Source organism: Frieseomelitta varia, unplaced genomic scaffold, assembly GCF_011392965.1.
Source record: "Frieseomelitta varia isolate USP_RPSP 00005682 unplaced genomic scaffold, Fvar_1.2 scaffold_418, whole genome shotgun sequence".
NCBI lineage: Eukaryota > Metazoa > Arthropoda > Insecta > Hymenoptera > Apidae > Frieseomelitta > Frieseomelitta varia.
The window spans coordinates 342,106-364,181 of record NW_025110166.1 but is presented as its reverse complement, the minus strand read 5'-3'; the positions used below and the strand labels follow the sequence as shown (position 1 = coordinate 364,181).

Here is a 22,076-nt window from a genome sequence, read left to right as displayed (position 1 = left end):
TTATTATAATTTCTTGTGTCTTCCAAATTTACCACTTCTTTACTTGTGCTTTTAAAGTATAAAATTAAAAGATTATTAAGATTTTTTCGTTTATAAAGTGAAATTTTCCATTTATAAAAACTATAAAATATAAAAATATTCGTAGTCCATATAATACAAGATTTTAATTTTTACTAATTTTGTATTAAGTTAGTTATATCAACGATAATAAAATTGTTAATTAAACTAAGCAAATTTTTTACAATAATTAAAATTCCTAATTATGAAATCAATACATACAATCGTAGTATGAACGAATAAGTCGGTTTATCCCATCGAATTTACGACGAGAACCAATTGTTAGAAACAATCGTTCGATCACAAACTACATTCCAACCATCCGCCTACGTCATCCTTATTATTACATTTGGTTGGTGAAACTTTTCGCGAAGGAACGTTTCGCGAGTGTCGTTGGCTGATTTATCAGCATGAGGAAAGTTTCTTCCTTTCTCCCTTAATGTCTTTCCCGATATGACATTTTTCTGAAAAACAGGATATTTCCCGCGATGAACACTATCCCACGCAAACAGTCTCGATATGTGCGTGCGTGAACTAAAATTGTTTTCTCCTTTCTATCATATGGACATAAATTACCGTTTAAAGATATAATCTCGACACTTTTCACTTTTATGGAATCCACTATATATAATTTATATTCTCATTGTTGAACGACATTTTCTGATCAATTCTTCTATGAATACAAGGTATTCAATTTTAATTTATAAATTTATAAATCACTACTGTTATAGGTAGTAATACTACTACTAATACTACTTGTTATAGGTAGTTAGTTGAAATAAAGACTCATTACACAAAGGAATAGTTCAAATAAAAAATAAATGGTTTTAAGGAGATCACAATCTGGTGTAAGTAGCTTTTTTGTAGACGAATGCATAGAGATCATATGAAGAGTACCTCTACATTTTTAAACAATGATATAATTTTTAAATAATGATATATTTTTTGATCCATTAGTTGACGCAACATGACATTTTACATAAAAAAAGTATTAACTTATGTATGTCGAAAGATTATTAGTTTAGTCGATATTTTAACTTCATTTTTATTTAATATGTGCATGAAATGTATGAAAGACTTAAGGTTAAAATATCTTCTAACCTAATGATTTTTTGACATAAGTAACTTGTAGTTAATAAAATTTTATACGAAATAATGTACTGTATTGATTAGTAAAATATACATATATCATTCCATTTAAAATTATGGAGATGACCTTGATCTTTACGCATTCGTTTACAAAAAATCCACTTACACCAAATCCTTGATACCATTTATTTCTTACTAGAACTATTCTTTTGTGTAATGAGTAATTCACATTTACAAATTAAAATTGGATGTTTCAGTTTCTAGTAGAGATGACTCTACAAAAATAAGTTAGAAAAAGGAAATGAAATTTTTTCATTAAAAATATCATTTTTGAGAAAACGAATTTGAAAATTTGTCAAGTATACTTGAATTTTGGTTGACTTCTTGCCTCATTAACTCGAGTTATCTCGGAACTGTAGAAGCAGAGAAATTCTCGAGCTTACAAATTACATTACAAAACAGTTATACTTTTCGAAATAAATTAATTCCAGATCGGAGAAGAGTGAGTAATCGAGAAAATTACTCTGCATGCAAAAATAAGTGAAAAATGCAGAATAAAATTTTTCCATTTAAGGTTCCGTAAGAGAGTACAATTTGAATATTTATAGTTGTAAATTGGTTTTGAACATGCATATTTTTCTAATTTTCAAGTTAAATTTTCTGGGAAATAAAGCACCTTATGAACAAGTTTTATTTAACATTTTTGACTTATTTTCAAATGTAAAAAATGTAAAAAAATATTCTTGTGTCAAGTATTTTCTCTTATCGAGTTCAAAATCAGTCAAATAAACAAATGTTATCTTTTTCTTCGATCTATTTTTACATGTAGAATTATCACTTGGTTCATGATTTTCGGTATATTCTGTATAAACGAGAAGAAGATATGTTATATTTAATAAATTATTAGTAAAATATATAGGTCGACTCTCGTAACAACGTTTTGATCGTAAGTAATTCGCTGCATGAAAAAATATCTCAAACAACAGTTTCTTGATTTTCAGAAAGACATGTAATATTGTAATTATTTCATTGTTATTTTGCTTCTTTTATCGGAATATGAAGGTTATCTTCAGTTTGAATATCGGTTTTTTTAAATGAAATAATATATTTTTTGATCCATTAATCAACGTAGCTCCTGAACCGAATTAATTAAAGTCGAAAAATTATTAGTTTAGAAAATATTTTAATCTTAATTATATAAATATCATATGAAAGACTAGGACAAACAAGATTCATACTATTCTTGCCTTTCATGAATATTCTCTCTTGTATAAATATACAAAATTTATTCAAGTTTATCAAAGATTTCATATCTTTTTCTCAAATAGATATAAGAATAAAGAAAGTGTTCACATACATAAAAAAAAGTACATATCTTTAAATTGTTTAAATGCGAATACATTTATCATCGCGGAAGGACAAAGGAAATATGTATGTATATAGGAAATTAAATGAGTGCCATATGAAAATGTCGATGTGAAGGCTTTGTAAAATCTTCGGCTCAAGCAGCGAATAATAATATTACGCAGAAGGCTGACTACGTCCAAGATTCAAACAAATGTAGGTGGTGTACGGTCATTCTTCCATGTCCTCCATCACTTACAACAGCGTCTCCGACCCTCCTTCGCCGACAATATTATTACTATTTGGGTCGCAGCAATGTGGCGCCGAGCATTCTGACGCTCCCCCAGTACTTTTCACCAGCTATGCTTTCATTATTGCGCACCGATTCCTCCTTCTGGATTACAAAAATTTTATATGCATCCATCTATACACAACCGATTTCTCTCTAATTAAAGTTCAAGTATTGTTTAAATAGGATACGTGTTAATATACCGGATGTTTAATGGTATTTAAACATAACTCTAAATGCTACAATTAGCCCATTTAATTTAATCTCCGAGTCAATTTTGTATTTTGATAGTTTTTGACATAAGCTGAGTTAATATGTTTCACTTAATCGAATATTTTATTAATAAATTATTAATTACAACTACCTTAATAATAATAAATGTTTGTTATATTTTATTTATTTAACTTATTTTATCTACATTTATTTAACAAGAATGAATTTGAATAATTATATAATTAATGATTAATAATATATCATTAATTGAACATTTCCATAATGTAAGAAGCTATCGCGTAATTTCATAAAACAAATTTTTATATCTAAGAAGCACAGAATTCTGCTTTTATTAACACAATATACTAAAAGGATTCATGGAAGTATTTTCAACGAGTGATGTCATACACAGAATATGAAGAATTGATAAGAATATTCTTAGAATATGAAATCATTTTACAAATAAAATTAAACAAGATAAATAATGTTTTTCTCTTTTCTGGTTGATTTTCCTTAGTTATGTATGTACTTACAATTAGTAGTATTTATTTAATAATTAATAATAACATAACACATGATATGTAACGTAATGCAGATTTCATCTTAAAATTTTAGTTGTTAATTATAACTTTTCTTTTGCCATTAAAATATAAATACGTAGTAAATACTGTATATAGAAGACAATTATATGCATACTCTTTTATGGTAGTGATTATATGGTAGTGAATATATAATATATAATATAATAAAATATAATATTAATATATATTAAATAATATAATAAAATTAAATTAAATTTTGAGTATATAATAGTGCATTTAATTTATTACATTATTTGGTAAGTAATTCGTATCCTAGTATGATATTTAATTTAATTTATATATCAGTATATTAAAATAGATTATTTTGAAATTCTTTCTATCTTATTAATAATAATAATAATTAAGGACAAGCTAAAAACCGTTATATATATATAATACTTATGTATATACATATGTATATATATATATAATATTTATATAAATAAAATAATAAAATATAACCATTTACTATTATAATATATATAATTAATTATTTATCAGTTTTAACTTATCTTCATCAATCATTATTAATTTATTAATGATAATTAATAATCATAATTAGTAAATTGTGAAGGATTTCAAAGCAATATATGAATAATCATATATATGTATATAAATTGGCATTAGACTGATAAATTTGTTAAACATATTATTCATAAATAAATAGATTCTATTCCTCTTTTCAATTAAAACACATCTTTTCAGTTCTATGGTTCAATTTTTTTGACAGAGTTGAACATAAAAATTTTTCGTACATTGTATAATATATGCAATATATGATACATACAATGTATAATATATGAATAACACATACCTATAAACGTCTGATAATTTATTTTCTTTAATGAGTTTGTAATATTTTTAATTCTTTATCATAATTAGCATTTTTATCTTTTTTTAAAATCGTTTAACTATTAATTCGTAATCGGAAATCATGTCCACTGTTTCAAAATTCTGTTGATTGTCTACGAAAACGATATTCAACACGCGTTGAACGTATGCCAAAGCCATTATCTGCATTACAGAACATTTCTCAGCTTCGAGAGTAACTTGTTACTATAGTATCGGGTATCATAATGCTGATACGACTTTGAGCTCGAATTTATTAGTTTGTCATAATGCTTTTTTCATCATCAGAATGGATTCATACGTATACATATATACATGTGCATAAACTGTGCTTAATTTGTCCCAATAAATTTGAATAAATTAGGGACGATTTTAATATAATCTACTTTGATATGTACTTTCGAGATACTTAAATTAAATTTCTCTATTCCTATTTTTATTACTTATTATTTATATATAAAATGATCCAGCTATAAGCTTCAAAAGTTTTTTTTTCTTTAGAATATGAATAGATTTACTATCTGAATCGTATATGAATAATAGTTAATCAAATAACAAATTTATTTTAGATAAAAAGTTAATAGCTTCAACAAGAATATTTCTCGTTATTAGTTTTCTTGTATTTTTTATAAAAAGGTTCTTTTATAAAAAATAAATTAAAATAAGCTTTAGTTGGTTTTTGTACAGCGTTTTTTCGCGAATTTGTAACAGTTTAAACATCGATCATTTTTGGGTGTACGATTTCGAAGTAACTCACTGTACATACATACGTATCATACTGTTATGGGATGATCTCATATATTGATATTACAGGTGATACTATATGTACATATTGATATGACTAACATTTAGATATAGCAAATGTAAATAAAAATAATTTTAATATAGATATAGCAAATGTAAATAAAAATAATTTATGATATTAAAATGATTTTTGAATGCAAAGAAGCAAATCTTGCAGATAATAATTTAGATATAGCAAATGTAAATAAAAATAATTTATGATATTAAAATGATTTTTGAATGCAAAGAAGCAAATCTTGCAAAAATTTTTATAAATTCAATATTTAATTAGTAAATTGATGGAAAAAGATATTAAAATGCTTCCAGAGTATCAAAAGATAGATCCGATACATGAGACAAATATTTCATGAATCTATTTCATTTTCCTTGAAACTTACTTATTTAATTATTATTTCATGTTTATATAAAAACAAAATCACTGTGAATCACATTGGTTATTTATGTTTTACTTGTAGATTACTTGTATATATATATATATATATATATATATATATATATGTATATGGGACAAAATCATTTGGATAACCGAAGAGATCGGATAAATGAAGTTCTACTGTAATGTAATAATAATATAACGTGATAATTAATGTAATATAATAATTTTACAAGACATTTTTTCTATATATTAGTGTTTCTTTATTCAAAATTTATACATACAACAAAATTATATTAAAAATTAGTATGAAAATGATAGTATATATAGTATATATTTATATATACATACATTTATATATTAAAAAAATTATAATTCGCCAATAATATTTCAAAATATATTTCTCAACAGAAGAAGGATTATACAATTAGAAAATATGTTGCACATTTTAAAGAATATTTTCAAATAAAAGAATTGTTTTTATTCTTTGATATGTTTCAACGACCATAATTAATATTTTGTCTTCTGTTTACTCTTTCTTTTTTTAACGAAAAATTTTGCTTTAAGAATTAATATCGTCGGTTGAAAGTTGATGTTCATAACAGATTAAAAAATTGTGAGTCAATAAACTATCAATAAACAATTATTAAAATTTCTTACAATTGATAAAAAATATCTCTTTACAGTTTTACAATTTGGAATACTTTTGAAACATCTTAAAGAATGTGTTAATTTCACATTTTTGCAATTCGAAATGTTTTCAAAGTATCTTACAGAACATCATAATCTCACATTTTCATAATTTGGAATATTTTGTAAAATGTGATAATCTCATATGTTAGAATTTGGAATTATTTTCAAAGTTACAAAATGTGATAATCACATTTGGTATATTTTAAAAATATCTTAATCTTCTGAGTGTTTATTAAAATTAATAAAAATTTAAAAGTTTAATATTAAATGAAATGTAACAAATTAATAACGTATTCATCTTTGTAATATATTCATTAGATACATTGTAATATCCTCTTTGAAGTAATTTAATTATTTCAGGCATTTCGGATTATCTGTACGATACTCTTGTAATACTCAAAAAATTTAGAAACCTGATACTCTTAAATTTTCATAATTTTGGATATTTTCGAAGTATTTCGCAAAATGTGATGAGAAAAATAAAGAAGTAGCTCTGTGCTAGATCTCATAGTAATTGCTAAATTCAAAACTGAGCTAGACGGCGTCGTTCGTGTCCTGGATAGGCGCCGCGATGCCGGACGTCTCTCGTTTTCATCTTTCTCCTTCTTTATCTTGTTTTCTTTACGATACCGTTACTGATTTTACGAAAGAACCGAGTCTATTGGCGTATCTGACTGCAAAAACCGATTAAAATGACTGAATCACGATTAATGATGCTGTCTAGTAAAAATTCAAGCACAATTTTATAAACTGCAACTTCTCAACTTATCTCATAACGAAAGAAAACAAAGTGATCTTGGAAATTTCAAAAGCTGAAGGCATTTGAACGAAAGAGGTCAATAGGAAGCATAAATCTAAGATGAACTTTCGTTGAACTATAAAACTCTAAAACATGCATAATGCATAATCCATAAATGTACAAATAGTTTTCTTGTAATGAAAGCAAATATGAGTAGTAGAAAACAATTCAAGCAACAGATTTAAATTATTGGCGAAGTTCGATCACTGTAACAATGAAGCCTCCAATATCCAAGCTAATAGGAAAACAAGCATAATGGAGTTTTATTAATGGAATTTTAAGATTATAAAACAATTTTTTTGACGTTAAATTTCAAATTAAACACAACTGATGTTGCTTTTTCATAAATTTAAACTAAATAAATAATAATAATGAAATAAGTTTTATGGTTTTAAATGGCGACATAAATGATCACATTTTGTTTATATATATTACTGTATATATGTATTGATCTAATAAGAATTAGCACTTAAATATATCTGTTCTTTTCGGAGATATAAAATAATTTTGTCAATAAAAGCCGTTTAGTACAAAAAGGGCTATAATGTGGTAGTAATGACTTTTTCGTACTTGGTAGATTTTTGAAGATTTTAAGATCATCTCCAATTTTTTAAATGGAAACATATATTTTTAAATCCATTAATTGACATAGATCGACATTCTCTATAAAAAAAAAAGTATACAAAGTATTTAATTTGGGAAATATTTTAACTTCAATTATGAAAAATTTATTGTATACAAGACATGGGAAGATAGGAATTATTCTTGCTTTTCATGCAACAAGTTCTATAAACTTAAAATATCTCGTAAAATAATAATTTTTAGACATACATAGATTAATACTTTTTTATAGAAAATTTCGAGAGTTATTAACTAATATATAAAAAAGATGAACGATTTAACAAATTCATAATATAATAGATAATAAATAAAATGGGTAATGATCTTGAAGTGCTTAGACTTGCAGAAATAAAATAAAATAAAATTAACTTAAATGGATGTCATTTGAACCACTATGTATATGATAGACTGTGTATATGATAGACTATGAAGTATTCAGAATTGTTTCAAATATATGCATACGGCAAAAAATTCGTTTTAGGTATGATTTGGTATTTTTCGAAAGTTTTGATTGTATATCTTGGAGGTCATAATGAATGAGTATTCAATATTTTACAAACATTTTTAATGCTTCAAACATAATATTGACATAACATATTAAAGAAAATTTGGTAAGTTTGAGTTTACATTTATATACATTTTTAAACTACATATTATAATTAATTGGAAAATGGGGGTAAAATACTAAATACTCATTATTTATCAGAAACCTTAAAACTGTCAAGAATTAAAACATACAATACTAATATTGACTTTTAAAATCCAATATTAATTAATTTAACTTTTAAAATTCAACAATTTAGTTGTTATTAAAGTATCGAATTATATTCAAAGTAATTCAAATTTTCATTTGAATCGATTTCATTTTTCGAGAGACTTCGAAACTATGTATATATTTTGAATATTTTTCGTTTTGTTGTTCTTCGACTATAATTATTATATAAATTATATATTATGTAAATTGTAAAATAAGTAAATAGATAAGTACTACAAATGTAGGTATTTTATATAAATGAAAATGTCATATAAATTTTAATAGTGAATACGATAAACTATGGCTGATTAAATTAAATTAAAAAATATTTAAAATAGAATAACAGTATTAATTATGTAAGAGGAACATTCGCTTTGCCGCACAATGTTTAGAATGGCTAAATTAATTTCATATAAAAATAAAAAGTAAGAAAGCATTAACAAATCATACAAATGTACTTTCAACTTTTGCTTTAAAGTTTTCCTTTTTTATCTGTGGATTAATAAGAAAGTATCCGATTGATGATAATAATTCAATATTTTTTATCATATATTTTAACACATCTGTATTAATCATCGCAAATGATAAATTAATAATAATCAAATATTTCTCATTGTAATTTCATTTTTTTCATTTTAAATCAGAAATAATTTTAGCTAATACTTGCATTGTAACGCGCAATAATAACACATAAAGATTTTTATTATCAAATTTTTATTATTACAATAAATGAACTCTTGAAAAAATATTATATTATTATTATTATATCGTATTGCTAACAATATTATTTATCAGCTGTGAAAATAGTTTTCATTGTATTTGTTGTTATAAAATGTTATTTAATATTTATAAAATGTGATCAGCCATGGATTTCATAAATTAAACGTTGAAGCATGAATTAGAAATTAGAAACGGTCAATGAAGATTGTTTTACAGCTCAATAACAGACTGATAACGTTCAATTGCTTATGCAACCTTGCCACTTGCCGCATATCTAACATCAATTCAGATCTTTTTTTAAATAACTTTTTTAAAAAGATATTATATAAGAAGATACTATATAAGAAGCTATAACACTTATAGAAAATTTTCTTGAATATATTTATATGTTATACAGAAGATATTATATAGAGTGTATCAGAATTTAATTTCAGAATTTTCATTATTTTTGAAAATATGAAAAAATTATTTTAACGAAAGTTATTTAGTATAAAGTGGACCTTAACAAGACAGTAATTAATTTGTCATAGATGAAGGAATTTCAGAGAGTTTCAGAGATCATCTTCACATTCTTAAATAGAATTATATATTTCTTAATTTATTAGTCGACGCAGCTCAACATTCTCTATAGAAAAGTATTACTCATGTATTGTTGAAAAATTATTAATTTAGGAAATATTTTAACTTTAATTTTATAAAAGGTAAAGAAAGAAACTACTAATTTTTCGATATTTTTTTTTTAAAGAATGTTGCGATAATATAATATTCAAACTTTAAGACATTTGCATAAAATGATATACATAAGAAAGGTTCTACTTATTATATATATTTCAAATAGTAAACTGGAAAAAATAAGACGTACAATATACAAAGAACGTTTCAATTCATATGTCTTTATAGACTATGAATTGCTGCTACATTAAAATGATATAAGCGTTTATAAAAAGTATTTTTAAGTATCGTCGAGATATAAAATGTTAAAATGTAACACAGTAGAATCTCTTTTATGTAAATTTTCATTTTTCAATGATGATATGTTTCAATGTTGATCCTCAAACTTACATTGCTAATTTACAGCATTCTACATTATTAACTTTTAATCTAAAAGTTGAACTAATTTGTGCATATAAGTATATTCATACGAATTTTCTATAGTAAATATTTAAATATTTTCATGAATGACTGTAATATAGTCCATAAAAAATATTAGAATTCAGTATTAAAATAGAAAAATAACAGGAAAGATGAAAAGAAGAAAAAGAAGAGAACATTAGGTATACACAAAAGTGAATAATTAAGAAAATTGGCAATGAATTTTATATTTTACATTGAAATAAATTATCTATCTACTTTAAGGTGAGCAGAAAGTTTATGAAATTTTCACCACATAAAAATAAATTTTATTAATTCTTCATTATCTATTACGCGAAAAATAACATTATAATACGTTATCAATATATAATCATCTTATTGCCACTATACTAGCAGTATAATAACCGATAGGTGGTTGTTTGATCGTGGAAACATTTATGCCAAGAATGTCACCGAATCTAGATGATCTGGATACCATGCTGTTGCGTATAAGTGGACGTATTTATATTCAAACTACCTATAATAATTTTAACGTTTCTCAGTGTTGGTCTGATGCCTCATGTGCTGTGCCATTAAGTGGGTGACAGCCTTAATAATCTGCGCGGTCGGAGGTCACAGCTAGAGAAGAATTTTGCGACTTTGCCAAAAATCGTTTAACGTCGTACATCCGTTCTGATATCGTTCGTCTTTTTCCAAACAAAGGCGATTTAACTTTTTGGAGACAAATTTTTAATACTCGTGTTATTAACAACTTTTCTAAGTTTCTGCAATAAATAATAAACATTCCAAACTAATTTTCAAAATTGAATCAATCAAACGTAAGATTATATTTAAAATATGTTAAAGGACAGCGTATGTATTATTTTAGGTGTTAAATTCTGATTTGGAATGATATATTTGAGATTTAGATTATCTGTGAGATTTAGATTATTTGTTAATATTAAAAGGAAAGAAACAGTAGAAGTAATGTGGAACTTTATAATAAGAATATGTTATATAATCTTATAGTAAGAACACATTATAAGTGGCTTTGTTATGGCTTTGTTAGGTAAATAGTAAAATTTTTGTTTCGTTGATAATACGATTATAACAGCCTTATAATTGCATGCATAAATGTTATGAGCGAAATTTTAATACTAATAAATATAAAAATATAATAATATACATATATAAATAACAATATAAAATTAAAAGATAATAAATATTTATTATTACATAAATTCTAATAAATAAATTTTTTTTTATTTATTACCTAACCAAAGCCTAACATAAAATCAAATCAAATTGTTTGTGGAACTAAAGTTAAAAAAACTAGATTAGATTAGATGTAGGTATTCAGGATATTGACTTTGATGATATATTTGAAGGTCGTAAGGTGTGTTTCTTCGCAAATAATTACCAATGAATGTACCATCAATCGATACGTTTTTTACTTAAAAAGTAAATTTTACTGTACAAGGAATTGCAAATAGATAGTGCACTGACGCAATAAAAATTCCAGCAAAAAAGTAAACCAGGAAGTGAGTGTTCTTACATTTATCTTTCAATAAGCTGTTAAAATGTGTAAATATTGATTCAAACATTACATTATAACATAATTTCAGTTATTTTGCGCTATATTTTAAATATATTTTTTGCACTATATTTAAGAATATATTTTACTTAAATAAAATCATATATTAATCTGTAATCCCTAGATAATGTAAATATTTTATTTATTTCAATATTTATCTCATATAGTTTTTTAAATATTGAACTGTAAAGAGGAAATTTTATTTTTGACACTGCAAAAATATTTAGATATTTGATTTATATTGCTATACTATTTATTATGCAAGTTATATTTCTTTTTATTTTCAATTATTTCTCTCCGTTTTTCCTATATTAAAATTATTAATGTTATTTCTATCTTAATTTAAAACTCTGTCTGCATGACAAATTTAAAATTAAAATTATTAATGTTATTTCTATCTTAATTTAAAACTCTGTCTTTCCATGTGTTCCATGTGTTCCATATTAAAATTATTAATGTTATTTCTATCTTAATTTAAAACTCTGTCTGCATGACAAATTTTATACACTAGCATATAAGGTTTTATGTGTTACAGGATAGAAAAAGCTGCAGCAGTATGGCTCGAAAGAAATATTTCATAAATGAAAATAATCACCTTGAATTTTGAATCACCTTTTGATTCATGTGAACGCTGATCTATGTCGAACGATCTAGAAGAGAGATTTACAGGAAGAGAAAGGAAAGCTAAATCACCACGCGACTTGCGCTATTATACGATCTGTGGCGAAGAGGAGAAAAACAGTGAGGCGTGGTGAAAAGAGGAGAGGAGCGCGGTGAGTGGCGTGGTGAGTGGCGAACCTCGCAATCTCATACTCGTGATCAGGCTGTCGACTCGACGACAACCCTTCCTTGTGCCAGTGCTTCACCCTCCGTCACGAATCGCAGTTTGCATTCTGCTTCCCGAGAGTAAACTTCTTCAGGAGAAAGCTTGCCATTCACTAACTATTTCCGGGATGTATCGAAGGATCTTAGTGCTAATTGCTACCCTCGCGTTCGTGTTGGCGGTCTGTGCAGGTGATTATTCCAACAATTTATTTTTTCCACAAAACAATGCGAAAAAGATTTAATAATACGATTTTTCTTTGGAATAGAATGGTGAAACGTTAGTGAAATGAAAGATTGTCGATTACATACGCTGATTATATAAATTATTTAATGTACTCTGTAAATTGTGTATTTATATATTACGTATTTTAGATTACTTTCATATTCTGATTACTTTCATATATATTTAATACTCTTCTTTATACTTTTATAGTAATACTTAAATGGTACTTTATAATATACAGTTTAAATATAACTTAAAAGACGGGTAAACAAAATGATATATATATGTGTGTGTTATTTTATTATATGTATACACAGAGTATGAGTTTTCTTCGTCAAATATTTGCATATTCTATGAGTAACAAAAAATTATAAATATAAATTGTATTTTATTGAAAATTTATAATAGGAATGTAAAATACATTTTCTTTTTCGTTTGAAAAAGCATAAAAATATACATATATGTATTATATTAATTACGTTTCATAGTATTGTTTGATTTTACAAAAACAGAATTGACATTTATGAAAATTTAAATTCATTACATTAGGAACTTTTGTTGATCTTTTTAAATTTCTTTAAATACATTACAATTCCTATATATTAATTTGTAAGACTTAGTTATTTTTTATTTGATAAATATTTGTCGATATTGAGAGATAGATACTGAATCTTGTTCGATCTATCATGTAATCATTTTATTAAAGAAAAAAACTGTTATTCTGTATTTTTAAATAACTTCTTAAAAGTTAAGTAACTGAAAGTTTCGTAACTTCTTAGTAAAATATTTATAGTAAAAATATTTATAAATCTATATTTAAATGATATCTTTTGCTTTTATTATTACATGATATTTATTGCTTTCTATCATTATATGATATTTTCTTTTATTCTAAAATTGTTTGACGAGAAAAATCTGAGATATATAACCTGTGTATACACATCATATACGATATTTATTATTAGTACATTTATACTAATATTTATTATTAGTAACATATTTATATTACATATAAACATATTAGAAATTGCAGCTAATAATTATTAGTTATAATATTTTAGAAAAATCAAAGTTTTTATTGTCAGACATTCAAATTAGCAATAAAAAACGCGTGAATGCAGAAAAAAAACTAGCCATCTAATTTTAGCAGATAATACCTGTAGTATTTCCACAGTAATATAAAAATTCGGCAAAATGTTTCCGATGAAATTATATAATTTTATGAGATCATATAGAAATATAATTTTACGTTATTGCAAAAGTTTAATTACAAGATTAATCATAAGATTAACGGAACCTTTTTTTTAGAAAACATTTTCTAAATATCTTTTAAAAATTATAATTATTTGTTTACTAGTGAATGAGAGCTCTTTCGAAAATAAATTCAATGATCTATTAACATTATGTAGGTAATTCTATACTAACTTTACTAATTCAGCTTATGATAGTATAATTTCAATTTATGGAATCGATAAAATAACTATCATTTACAAATAAATAAAATACATTTTATTTAAAAAAAAGAAATTAATTTTATTATCTCATTAACATTTTCGAAAAAAAAGAAACTAAAGAAACTAAAATTGAGATTAAAATCAAGTGTCAGCAATAGCGATAAAGCTAAAATTAATAATTATACAATTTTATTTTAAATAAATATCATTGTCATTTAAGTAAATCATCAATGTCCTTGACGATGTGCATAGAATAAAATTATTTTCATTATACTATAATAATTCACATAAAACTATGCAAATTTTATAATATACATTTTCTTGATTACAATGAAATAATAAATGTATTTCTACTTTCGAAATAGGTATGAAAAAGGAATTTAATTATTCGATATTGATACATTCAAGTATTTATAATAAATTATTAAACCTTTTAATCGTTTTATTTTTATTGCACAGAAATTCTATTATTCAAAATAATAATTAATTCATTATTATTGTAAAATAATAATTCACACGTTATCGTGTATATAGTAATTATGTTTACATTTTTCTATCTTTAATTTTATTTGTTAATAGAACTATTAATTATTTTAGCAATAACATTTAATGTACATTTAACAGATAATTATATGGATAGAAAATTATTATTCTTGCATTGCGAGTATTGAAGTCGACTCCAAATAATTCAAGACCAGAAAGATAGTAAATTAATTACGGTTTGTCGAACTTCAAATTATACAGAGTGCTGAAAAATGATCACTTAACTATCTCTTTTGTTTTTAATGTCATGGAAAATGTTCTGAATACAATATAAACAGTTTTTAAAGACGAATTTTATGAAAAAAAAAGTTTTGTATTTTTTCTAAATGTTTCTCAAGCTTATCGACATCGTTTTATGTAGGAAGTGTGTATTTCATTCTTTTAGAAAATATTATTCAGTGAACGTACTGGCCAAATTATAGATTCAGCATTTTTTGACAAGTTTTCCGTGAATAATAAGCTGAGCAACCATCGTGTTGATATCACAATTAGTACACATCTAATGATTTTTGTCTTACAATTTCATCGCATCTTTAGTAACCAATCATCTGAAAATTATGATTTAGGCATATTCAAAAGGTAATTTTTTCGCCTGCTGGAGCCTACAAAAAAATACATGTTTTTTAATGAAAAGTGTTGATGCTTTTGAAAAAAAAAAAAAAAAATAGAAAGATCCATGATTAGACTGCTGATTTTTATGTATTTATGTAAAATTTAAAAATTCAATAATGCACAGAATGTAAATATACAAAATATTATAAAACATTTTGAAATTAAAATAAGTCTCTAAACATTTGAAATTAAAATAAGTCTTTAAACTCAATTTCTATAATTGGATGCAGAAAAATGCGAATTTGCATAAAAATCTACAGTCTATCTATTGCGTTAAAAATATTGTCCATAATATTAAAAATAAAAAAGAAAAGCTAGGTCAACTCCTTCAGCTAAGACACCCCGTAGAACAATTCGCTCACTCCGTAGGGGTGAGTAATGTAATGTCGCGACTCTTGGCGCCATGATAGTGCGACCCAAATAATAACTACACAGAACATGCGTGTATTTGAAAACGAGACATTGGAAATGTACGCTCGTTTATAAACATTCTCACGGTACGCAAGCTCCGTCCATTGGTTTATTAGAGTTATGTGCGACAGTAGAAAACGTTGCGTCAGTTACGGCGTCATAAAGGCGTCTACCAGGCGAAAATAGATTATTTACTTCTTCTGGAGAACAAACAATCGTTGAATTGAAATGCACTATAATCTAAAAGAATGGAATATTTTTCTAAGGAAATACATGCATTATACATATACACTGGAAAATAATAGAAGATTTTATTCATATACGATTTATTTTCAAGAATAATTATTCCAATCTTTTCTTGATTTACATTTATTTGTACGTGATATTTACTTTTCGGTTACGATGAAGTGTTTCCTTTGACAGGTTTTTCACTTTCGCAATTTCAAATTTTTTCAATCATATGAAATATACAAAAATACGGAATTTAACATACTTAAACTAATTGATGAATAGGTACATAAGTGTTATAATAAATAGAATGGTGTGCAAATATTTTTTGTAGCCACTACGATGACAGTAATTTAATTTAATAATTACTTAAATAGCTATAAAATAAGTACTTTTCACTCTTATCGTTATCACTCTTATTATCGTTATTAAATTTAGTAAACAAAAAATTGTTTAATAATAATGTCACATATGTTTTAAAAACATTTTTACTTGAGCTTCTTAATCGTGAATATATCTCACACTTGCATAAAAAGTGAGACAACTTAGAAATGCGGTTTTTGAATCATTACTATGATACGCTTCTTCTGGAGCAATTATGAAAATTTTATTCATTTATATGTTATTATATTCTGTACATGTAGCTTATTGTGATGAAAAGTACATTATTTTGAATTACCGTTTCTTTTTGTTTTGATAAACAAACTCATATCTAATTATATTTAAAATCTATTTCGTTATTCTTTTCCTGGAAGATATACACATGCAATCAGTTGTAAAAGTTGACATTAGTTAAATTTCAAATATTTAAAGAAAAAGAAGAGTCTTGGATATTTTTTTAATTAACCTTAATTAATTTATTAGTTAAAATTAGACTATTTCCAAAATATTGACTAATTTTGGCTATGTAAAGTATTGAAATGTTTTTTATTTTCGTTTAAAATAAAAATAAGAATCTCCATATAATTACCATGTATGGAGTAAAGCAAATAAAATTTATTTTTTGATTGTAATTAAAATAATAATAAGAACATTTTGTACACTTTTATATACTTGTGTATTGTTATACTAGATTTATACTAATCGATTATATTTATATATTTATGTTTTGTATTATATAATATAAATTAAATAATAATATCTATTCATGTTTTGTTTAATAAATAAATATATCGTCCTTACAGAATCAAAATAATGTTTAACTAACAAATAAATTAGTTCCTATGAAATGTTTAATATTCTTACTCTTCTACAAACATTTGTGATATTTGTAGATTTTTGTGACTACTTTTTCAAGTTATGTCATTGCAAGTGCAAAATATATCAATTTAATAATAAAAAAGCAACGAATTATTTTGATTCTTAAGTAATAAAGTTTCTTATTAGAACAAAAAAAGATGAAATAAACAACCGTTATTTTATTTTGCAAATATTAATTCAAACATGTATGAAATATGCCAAATATTATTGAGAAGAGACATATAAAAATATTCAATAACTAGCACAATCGCTAAAACGAAGGATCGTGAGAGAATAATGAAAAAAAGTGAAATGAAATGAAAATGAAAAGTGAATTTGCAGAGTGCAATTTATAGAAAAAAAAAGTTAAAATGTTTTAATATCTTATTTATTCAACAGATAAAAAATTTGTAGATATTTTTAATTTACAAAATTTAAGAGAAGTAACTTTATCTTGAGTCTATATCAAATAAATCATTTGCAAATAATCTTTTGTTTAGATTAATTTATTGAAATAAAATAACAAATAATCTCAAGGTGAAATTTATAAACTAAACTATAACTAAAATTAGAATTATTTGAAGTAACAGATATAAAGTACAAAATAAAATGAAAAAAATTTTTTTTATAATTAAATGGTTAAATAATTTAAAGAAAAATCATTTATTTATTCAAATATAGTACCAAAGATAAGATCGAGTCAAATAAGATAATACATTATTTAAGTAATCATTTTTCAAATAATGCCCATGCTTGTTATGAACTCTTGCTGATTGAATCTGTTTTTTTTATTTGGATCTAAATTCTTCACTAGTAGAGGACTCTTGTTATATGAATTCCAATTATATAAATTATTGTTTATATAAAGTTCATCCATAAGTTAATATAAACGGAATTGAACTGTAATTTTATTTAAAATTATTTCTACAACAATAAAATTTTTATTATAAGTAGTTGTTTTTTTACAGATAAGAATTTAAGATGCTACATGTGTGTTTCGACAAAGAATCCTGGCTGTGAAATAGACCCTCAAGCACACAATATTCAACTTGTGGAATGTACTTTAAATTCGATGCTGGATTGGAAACATAATATTCAACAACACACTATGTTAAGGTCGATAGCTCCAATTTTCGACGTTGACGATTCACAACATCATCTATCTGTTGTTCCAATGATGGCCTGTGCTAAAATGATTATGCGGGGTAAATTATTTAAACTATAGAATACTTAGTTTACCAGGTGAATGCACGAATACGAGAGGGAGAATGATAAACGAACATTTGTTGCTTTATATTTTCGCCATTATTTTTACATTTAAATGTTAAAATTATTATTTAAATTTTTTATATATAGATACTTATTCTATTATTTTCTTCTACTATTATTCTATTTCTTATTATTTTTTATTTTTATTACATTCTATTACTTATTATTTTTATTTTTATTATATTTTTATTATACAAAGAAATTTCATTTAAATTGATTCATTTGAAAATCTGTCAAACTATTGGTAATAAAAAGATTGAACGATTTCAGAAGGCATATCATATAAAAAACAAGGAAATACGATCAATAATGTTCAAATTTTTATCTTTTATATTTTATATAATATTTTTATCTTTTATATATTTTATATAAAAATTGAAGTAAACTATTTCTTAAACAAATAATTCGACGTATATAAGTAATACTTTTTGAACTGCATCAATTAGTGAATTTAAAAACATATGATTCCATTTGAAACATTAAAATTGACTTTCAACCTCTACATGTCCACCTACAGAAAAGTTATGTGATGAAACTTTGTTTAAAAAATTTTTTTCTATCATCGATAATTGAGTAAATGTCTAAATGAATTTACTTATTTAAGACATCTCGAATATACTATTTTTATTTTATTTCTATCATATCACACACTTGCGACGAAAGTAACTTGCAACTCAAAAAGATAAATTTTCCGAAAAAAAGTGAAAAATAGTTTCTGATCACTATACACTAAAGATCATTGTTTATAGTGTTAATCAAGATGAAATTCATAACAGAACACATTTATAGAATGTTTATGGAATACATAAATAAAAAAAACCGAAATAATTGCTTTCTATTGCTTTAATTATGAAGAATAGGGTTTTCATAATTGATCAAGAAATGTCTCTACAACATTCTCATAGTGCTGATTTGAAAATCATATTTTTCGAATTGTGGCACTTTCGTCGCTGGTGTGCGATATTATTCAATAATCAATATTAGGCCTAAAGTAGACGAGGGATTTGCGACAAATTCACCAGTTTACGTGTCCATTTTTTTTTTTTTTTGCAATTCATACTAACGTTTTGCGTTAATTTGCCATCAAGTTTTGCATTCATTTATCCAAAAAAACATTACGTTCAAAATACCGCAAACGGGTTGTCTGAATTGATCTATATAAAATTGCTTGGTATTGCGACTGTTTATTCGCGGTCAAACAATATCTGCGTCTATTTTAGTGGATATACTGCCTGCCTGGCTGATACTAGAATTTTCGTGTAAATTGCTTCAATATTGCAGTAGCATTATTGCACCGCACCAGTGCATCGCACAGCTAATGGGATTTCAGAACAAAAATCATATTTCAGATTTTTATAATTTATCCAACCATATTTTGATAAATCAGTGTTTATTTGATAGATTGAAACTTTTTTTTATAAATAATCAGTATAATTAAATCGTAGCGAATTAAATATTATAATTTTAACAATTATTACAACAACTGTTATTATATTTATTATCGTATTACTAAAAATGTGTTATTATAGTCTTTTTTTGCTGTTTTGCAGACAATGTGCTATTCAGTCAATAGAAATTATGAATAGAAATTATATTTTGGGTTTCAATTATTTGTTTATACATATTTTAAAAAATTATTGTATTTTGAGTTTTTCTTGTATGTAGTTAATGAAACTATGAAATTTAAAAAAACTTCCCTTTTTTTCTTCTTTGAAAATCATATATATGTTGAAAATGGATTTGTTCGTAATAGGTCGTCGCTGGAAAAGAAATTATTAAAAATTAAGAAACAAGTGGGGGCTAATTTTTGCATCATCTTTTTCATAATATATATACGCATGTTTTCACCAAATCATGGAACAATTTTAAGAAGTATTTTTTAAAAGCTTAATTAAATTGATCAAAAGCGTTCAAACTTGACCTCAAAAGAAAATGAAAAAAAAAAAAAAAACAAGAAAATATTAAAATGACAAGTATTTAGCTTCAATAACACAGTTTATATGACTAAAAAATTTTTACTTTTATGAAACAGGCTAGGTTAATTATTGGAAAGTAAACTTCAACAGAAACTTTTAACTCGCAAAGTATTTAAACATAGCTAATACTTGTTTGTTGGTTTTAACAACATAATTTACATTTCTAATACATATTTAGAAGCATTCCTATAAAGCTCTTAAATGCCAACATAGAAGTTGATTTTTTTTTTATTTTTGTCCATTGAACAACATACGAATTTGTCGCAAATCTTATCTACACCAGGCTTTGATTATCGTTTATCTATAAGCAAATGTAAGAAAAGGAATTTTTATTTATTTATTTTAATAGCTAATAATCAAAGTGTCACAGTAAGAAATTGCCAAGTAGCAAAGACAGAGAACATTGATCCATGCAAAACGATGGAAGGGATGTTAGCTGCCAATAATTACAAACTGGAATTCTGTGAATTGTGCACGGAGGACGCTTGCAACAGTTCGATTGCAATTTCGCCAAAAATTTTCCTCACGCTGTTGTCCGTTCTAGGAGTTCTAGTTCTGGGCTATTCTTATAACAACGCGTAACCTTTATAATATATGAAGTTGCGGAGTGTTGATTGCAATCATCCTCAGAGACATGTTATTCGTTAATCGATAGCGTATTCTAAAACTTGAAAACACACATGCGTATGTATATACATTGTTCATAAATATTCCACGTTATGCCGTGAGTATGAATCATATAATGGATACCTGCGGCATGAACTAAGAAAGAGAAAACAAATTTGAAATTCAGTGTTGTTAGATCAATCTCTGGGAATAACGAATAAATTATTTTTCCGTGTATTTCTTAATCTTTTTATACAATTTTTATTTATACTTTTCGTACGAAACAGGTAATTTCCTATTTCGTATAGTTGAAGCATGAATTGGCTAGAATAAATTGTTCAGCAGATTTTATAACATCGAATTCGAGAAGTTCATGTCTATACTTGTTATATTTAACAACTAAAAAAACATTATAGTGATTGTATTGATGATGGTATGTGTGTCATAAATATTCGAATGTTTATTGTATTTATCAAATTGCATTTGCGATTCAATTCATTGAGCGCGCAACATATAAATATATGTTATATACTTATATTATATAAACTTAGAAGAAGCTTATAAAACATGAAATTTTGGCCAATGTTTATATCATAGAACGCTATTAGCTTCATAAGATCGAATATAATTGAAAATGATATTATTGAAAATTGTCATGAGCAATAAATAAATATATATATATATATATATATATATATATATATATATATATAGAGAGAGAGAGAGAGAGAGAGAGAGAAATACTGTCTTGTCATTAAAAATTCAATTTGTAGAAAAATTAAAGATACACCAGAAATAAAAATTTTGATCTCTATACATTGAAAAATGTAGAGCAAAAT

The 22,076-nt window shown here is 24.8% G+C and overlaps 1 protein-coding gene across 4 annotated transcripts; it reads left to right on the top strand.

The window, feature by feature from the left end:
* The first annotated feature begins 12,624 nt into the window (after positions 1-12,624).
* Positions 12,625-21,916, top strand: LOC122531867. 4 transcript variants are annotated; one of them, XM_043660140.1, is made up of 4 exons: positions 12,627-12,855; positions 17,669-17,673; positions 18,350-18,591; positions 20,981-21,916. In XM_043660140.1, exons 1-4 carry the CDS (start codon positions 12,805-12,807, stop codon positions 21,211-21,213), a joined length of 531 nt encoding a protein of 176 aa, XP_043516075.1. In that variant the 5' UTR covers positions 12,627-12,804; the 3' UTR covers positions 21,214-21,916. The 4 variants fall into 4 exon arrangements, with proteins under 4 accessions (XP_043516076.1, XP_043516075.1, XP_043516074.1 ...); XM_043660138.1 differs by having other exon boundaries at positions 12,635-12,855; positions 20,978-21,474; XM_043660141.1 differs by lacking the exon at positions 17,669-17,673 and having other exon boundaries at positions 12,625-12,865; positions 18,355-18,591.
* The last annotated feature ends 160 nt before the right edge of the window (positions 21,917-22,076 follow it).